Source organism: Leopardus geoffroyi, chromosome E1 (assembly GCF_018350155.1).
Source record: "Leopardus geoffroyi isolate Oge1 chromosome E1, O.geoffroyi_Oge1_pat1.0, whole genome shotgun sequence".
Lineage (NCBI taxonomy): Eukaryota > Metazoa > Chordata > Mammalia > Carnivora > Felidae > Leopardus > Leopardus geoffroyi.
Window position 1 is genome coordinate 23,190,320 of NC_059330.1, and position 6,516 is coordinate 23,196,835.

Genomic DNA, 6,516 nt, shown 5'->3' on the forward strand with positions numbered 1-6,516 from the left:
GTTCCTCAGAAAATTAAAAATAGACCTACCCTATGACCCAGCAACAGCACTGCTAGGAATTTATCCAAGGGATACAGGAGTACTGATGCATAGGGGCACTTGTACCCCAATGTTCATAGCAGCACTCTCAACAATAGCCAAATCATGGAAAGAGCCTAAATGTCCATCAACTGATGAATGGATAAAGAAATTGTGGTTTATATACACAATGGAATACTACGTGGCAATGAGAAAAAATGAAATATGGCCTTTTGTAGCAACGTGGATGGAACTGGAGAGTGTGATGCTAAGTGAAATAAGCCATACAGAGAAAGACAGATACCATATGGTTTCACTCTTATGTGGATCCTGAGAAACTTAACAGAAACCCATGGGGGAGGGGAAGGAAAAAAAAAAGAGGTTAGAGTGGGAGAGAGCCAAAGGATAAGAGACTGTTAAAAACTGAGAACAAACTGAGGGTTGATGGGGGGTGGGAGGGAGGGGAGGGTGGGTGATGGGTATTGAGGAGGGCACCTTTTGGGATGAGCACTGGGTGTTGTATGGAAACCAATTTGACAATAAATTTCATATATTAAAAAAAAAGAAAGAAAGAAAATGTCTTCACTTTCTCAGTTACAAGAGATGAATACGCCACAACTGATTTAATTGTAGGTCCCTTTTATTTTCACTTTTTTGCTTTTAGGGTCCTTTTTAAAATTGTTACAAATAAGCTGTGACAAACACCATTATGCATACAATGTTCTTCATCTTTGTGTTTATATCTGTAGGATAGATACTGGCAGAGTACTTTGCTGGTCAAAGGGTAACAACAGTTTAAGTCTCATCATTCACTTAGCCCCCCAGTTAGCCCAACTAACCCAGGGACCAGCTGTTTTGTGTGAGCCTCAGCCTTTTGATAGTTATGCTGTGAGCTACAAATACCTGGGGTAGGTACTGCTTGTGGTGAGCCCCTCAGACATTTCCCCGACTGGAGCCAATGTTGTGACTGGATCAGCCCTTGTAGTTCTTACGATTGTAACAACCACAAGGAAATTTTAAAATACAAGGTTTATTACTCATAGGGGTACACGGCATGTCTGAGGGTCACCCAGTGAGGTTACTGGTAGAGAGAGAATAGAGTGTAGACCTGGTGTTCTGCCTCTTTTGGCGTTAGGGGTGGGATGTCTGGGGCTTTGTGGGTTCACTATTGGTAAATGTAAAACATAAGAGCAGGAATTAGAGTGCAGGAAGGGAAAAGCAGAGTGGCTCAAGTGGCCAGTGATATAGGTTACTCAGGCCTCTCTGAAGGGAGAAATTTATGGACGGGGCAGCTTGGCTCTTTATCTAGTGGTGTCACAGGCAGTGAGTCTTTGAAATGGGTGCCTCAGCAATCAAAAGCTTACATTACAATCAAAAGAACACTTAGGTTACCATCAAAAGAGCTAATTGCCAGGCACTTATACTACCTGATATTGCAGAGATTTGTACACGTTTGATGATCCAGCCAAAGTCTGAAAGGCCAGCCTCCATCTTGCCCCTTGGTAGCTGAGGCTTCCCCAATACTGCTTGTCTCCACCTGGGGTGTGTTTTAGCATGGGGTGTGTTTTTCAAGACTCCATGGCATTGTCACCTGTGTCACATCGATGCCATTTGAACAGCTGGGGTGCATATCAGAAGGCCCTTTGGGTGAAATGCTTGATGGATGGATCTGCTCTTGTGAGAAGGCGTCAGCTAACTGGGTCACACCAGCATCTCACCTCCTCTCACTGTGGGAACCATTTCCTCCTCAAGTAGGCAACCAAACCGTTGTTGCAAATAACCTGAACCTTTGTGGCCACCCAGAGCTCTCCTGGCTTTATGCAACTCACGCATGACACCAACACCAACGATTTAAAATCCACCCCACCCACCTTGGTTTCCTCAACTTTCTATCTTTTAATGCCCTGAGGCTGCTTATAAAGAGAAGACATGGCTTAGACCCCAGAAGGAGGCAGTGGCTGCAAGTCCCCAGTGTCAGCTCTGCTTGGCCACTGCTTGATCTCACACTCTGCTGCCCAGCGACATGGAGGTCCCCAAGGCTGCCCTGGCTGTCCTGCTTCTCACCGCGACACTCTGTTCCCAGACCTGCTCTTCCTTTTGTGAGTCTGTCTTCCCTTCTCCCTCTTGCCCTGCCCTCCTGCTATCTGCCTGTGGCTTGGACCACAAGGCCAAAGTCTTGTGACTTAGCCGCTCCAAGTAGAGAACTTCAGAAAGATCTCAGAGACTATTTCCTGAGAAGGATTTTCTTTCCCATGAGGTTTTAGCAATTCTGTTGTCCAGCTCTGGGAGAGAGTGGGAGGAAGTCCCTTTCTAAGGGTAGAAAAATGGACGCCCAACTGGGATTTCGACAAGAGGTAGAATCTGTGTCCAACTGGCTCCCAGGGGTGTGGCCTTGGCTCTCCTCATGAATTCCAGATGCAACTACCCAGAGAGAGGCAGAAAAGGAGTAGTTTGTTTAGAAAACTCAATTCCCTACAGAGAGACAGAGAGATCCCCAAGCCAAGATAGACACTGAAAGAGAGACACAGAAATAAAAATGTCCAGGAAAAGATCTCTTCCTTCTGGATCTCTTTGTACCCACATTGCCACTCCAGAGAAATACTGTCTTCTTCCAGTTCTTCCTGACCCTCAGGGAGTGGCTGGCTTGTCCTTTCTTCTGAAGAGTGACTTAGGGTCTTTCTGTTCTGTCTCTCTCAGTTGGTGCCGACACTCCCACCTCCTGCTGCTTCGTCTATATCTCCCGGCAGATTCCACGCAAATTTGTGGTCGACTATTATGAGACCAGCAGCCAATGCTCCAAGCCCGGTGTCATGTAAGGCCCAGTCTTCCTGCTCAGCCTAAGGAAGGAGATGGGAGGTCTGGGGTGAGGCACCCCTTGAAGGACTCAGCCTTCTGAGACCCATCAGAGCACAGTATGCCAAGGGAGGCCACTGCCATGTTTTCTCACCTGGTCTGGTGCCTGTAGGGAGTCCTGGAAGACCTGTTCCTGGACAGAGGGAAGAGAGAGTTGAGGTGACAGTAAGAGGTTGGCTTTCTGAGTGGACTCCCACTGGAGACCTAGAGAAGGTCATGATCCCCAAGATTGAGGGCACATTTTGTGAGCATATGGATAGACCCTGAGAGGTCTGAGGCAGAGGAGGATGGAGGGGTCACAGTGGATCCAGGATTCCCCTGCTAGATTCTTCAGTATGTAATCCTTCCACCCTTCTCCACAGCTTCCAAACCAAAAGAGGCCGGGAGATCTGTGCTGACCCCAGGGAGGCCTGGGTCCAGGAATACATCACCAACCTGGAGCTGAATGCCTGAGTGGCCTAGAAGCTACAAGAAAGGTGTTACATCTATGTGCAGTCACCTGAGCCAAGGCAATGACCTTGGAACTCTGGAGGCACCTCTCCTATGGGTCACACCCCCACCCTCCAGCCACATGCTACAGCCCTTTTTAACTTTAATTTTAGTTTTTGTATCTTATTTAACTTTTGTAATTTATTTCCATTGTTGAATTGTGTGATGTAATAAATATTTCTGCTGACATCTCACAACATCCTCTCCACCTCCCCACGACCCTTCCTTTTCTGTTCTCACACTCAATATGTGGATCAGTCAGCAGGATTGGCACTATCTTGTAGCTGTTGTATCATATATATCAAACAACAAATGTTTACGGAGTAGTTTTGCCCAGCACGGCTCTTCAAAATATTGAAGGTCCTTATATAAAAGGTAAACCAGCATTTTCCTTGTGATGACTCCATTGATTGTGGTTTCCCAACTAATCAGAGCCACAGGTTGAGAAGAATACTGGGGGTGGGGGGAGTTTCGAGACCTCTGAAGAGGGACAGAAACCACAAGAAAGGGACAGAGTGCCAATACCGTGGTGCCAGACACTTCCTGGAGATACTTTCCTGGAAAGTTGAAACTGACTCATTGTTTTATCACCAAATCATAATTGACGCAATCTAGGAAATCTTTCTACTTAAATGAATACCAAGATGACGCACACTGTGGTATATATTGGTGCATGTGAGTTCATTTTCATAAGTGAAGCTTTCTTCAGAATGATGGTTGATGTCCATTGAGGGCTTAGCAAGTGCTGGGGGATTGGGAGCCTATGTCAGTGACACTCTGGCAAACCTGCCTGCAAGGACTACCTACCTGCCAGCTGGCTGAGAGCCCTGATCAGCTTCTCTGTTGTTCCACGCTCTACTTTCTGGGAGAATATTCTCCATAGCCATATCTGAGGGGAGGCTTGGTGGCTACAGTGGTCAGAATTATAAATAAAACTACAGAATGAATAGTTTTTTAGTGTATGTCCCATGCAACCAATATTTGGGATATACTTATAAAAATTATTAATTGTATATCTGAAATTCAAATTTACCTGGGGATCTTGTGTTTTATCTGGGAACCCCACTTAGGGTGAATACTTTTATAGAGGTTGTCTATTTCTTGCTGGATATGGATGCCTAAGGGTTGGTTGGATTAAGTTCAAAGCAGTGCTTTTCAACCTTGATTTCATGTTGGAATCACTGGGGAAAGCTTTCTAAAACTGCAGTGTTATGAATTTAGTTCAGGTTTAGTTAGGTGGGGCTGGGCATCAGTGATTTTAAAACTCCCCTGGTGATGTTAACACACAGTCAGTTTGAGAACCACTGTTGGGGTGTAGTCATCAGCTGTTTGGGCCAGCCTTTGGGGTTTCAGAGTCAGTATGGCTCCTTTCTAATTTTTCAAGCCTTCTGATCTGGTTTGGGTCACTTCCACTGGATGGTTATTTGGATGCAGAGAATCTGTCAGTCAAGGTCACTGCTAGAAGTGGGTTCAGAATGCCCCTCTTGCCGCACAGCGCTAGTCTTCCCTTTTAGAGACACACCCTCTCCCCTATGTCACTGACTTCTATCTCCACATTGCCCTCTGCTGCTGAAACAGTGCCATCCATGGGTATGACCAACTCCCCACCTCTGGCTGCATCCTAGCTCTTTCTTCATGAAGAATGTGATTATTCATTTTGTCCACAAGATAAATATTTAAAAGGAGGAGGGGTTCTGCAGAGAGGATGGATCTGACTGTTTCTGGGCCCTGTTTTTTCATCCTTCCTAATCTCCCATCTTCCCATTTCTGCTTGTACTAACATCACCTTGCAGTGGAGAACTCTGCTTTTCTAGTCAGCAAGCTCCAGGTCACTGGTGTGCAATCAGCTTGGTGTGCAGCAGCAAGCCAAAAAAGGGCTTCTCTTAAGGAAACTATTTTTCCCCCTCTCTGCTATCAGACACACCAATTTCAAAGTGAGCAAATCTCTTTCTCAATGGACTTTACTGATTTATGCAAGAGTTAGTCAGTCTCCAACATCCTGAATTTTCCTGTTTGATGCAACTGTGTTAAGAAGATGGACATACTAGGGGCGCCTGGGTGGCTCAGTCGGTTAAGTGTCAGACTTCGGCTCAGGTCATGATCTCGTGGTTCGTGAGTTCAAGCCCCGTGTCGGGCTCTGTGCTGTTGGCTCAGAGCCTGGAGCCTGTTTCAGATTCTGTGTCTCCCTCTCTCTCTGACCCTCCCCCGTTCATGCTTTCTCTCTGTCTCAAAAATAAATAAACGTTAAAAAAAAAAAGATGGACATACTAAGAATACATAATAGGCCATGGGGGTAACCAGCTGGAGGTGTCCTCACTGACTTCGACCTCAGCTTCTTCCCTCAGCCAATTATACGTTCGTTGTGGGGTGTGTGCTACTTATGGCACTGCACCAGTTAGGGATACTTTGAGTTATAGTACCAGAAAGGCTGACTCAATCTGGACTAAGGGATAAAGGGAACCTGCTAGCTCACGTAACTGAAGCTTCAAGAAGTAGATTAGCTTCAGGCAAAGCTTGATCCAAAGCTTTGGATACTTGGTCCTCAAGTATGATGATTAACCATGTTTTTTTCTGCATTTCTGATTTCCCTTCAATTTTAGAGCTTCATCTTAGGATAAAGCTGTAAATTGAATCACTTTGCTTGTAGGCACTTTCAGGTTTTACAACTTACCCCCTTGAAACCCCTTCATTGGGCTTTGAGAGGAGGAAAGGGGATGACCTTACCTTCACAAAGGTGGAACCCACTAGGCTAGCCATTCTATTTCCTTTCTGTCTCCCCTGAGAGTTAGCAAATGATGTTGTTCATCAGGGAACTATGCACACAGAGGACCCCTGAAAGAGAGAGACAGAGAGAGAAAGAGAGAAGGGGAAGGAGGAGGGGGGAAAGAAAGAAGTATTGGGAGCAGCTGTGTTTCTACCACATGGACTGAGTTTCCCACTGGATTCCTAGAAATAAGATAGCTAGATTAAAGAGTATGTACATTTAAACATTTGGTAGGAACTGTGCCATTGCTCTTTGAAAACCCTATAAAAAATTCCACTTTTTGATACAAAAAAACTAGATCATTTAAAACAAAATGAAGCAAGTATGCCTTATCAAAAAAATTAATATATGCTTGCATTTCTCGTGTGTATGTTGAATTTCTCCCTTTTAAA

The 6,516-nt window shown here is 45.2% G+C and overlaps 1 protein-coding gene across 1 annotated transcript; it reads left to right on the top strand.

Moving 5' to 3' along the window:
- The first annotated feature begins 1,821 nt into the window (after positions 1 to 1,821).
- LOC123604457 (C-C motif chemokine 3-like) lies at positions 1,822 to 3,746 on the top strand. Its single transcript, XM_045490549.1, has 3 exons — positions 1,822 to 2,117; positions 2,716 to 2,830; positions 3,234 to 3,746. The coding sequence occupies exons 1-3, from the start codon at positions 2,042 to 2,044 to the stop codon at positions 3,322 to 3,324; spliced, it is 282 nt and encodes a 93-aa protein (XP_045346505.1). The 5' UTR covers positions 1,822 to 2,041; the 3' UTR covers positions 3,325 to 3,746.
- The last annotated feature ends 2,770 nt before the right edge of the window (positions 3,747 to 6,516 follow it).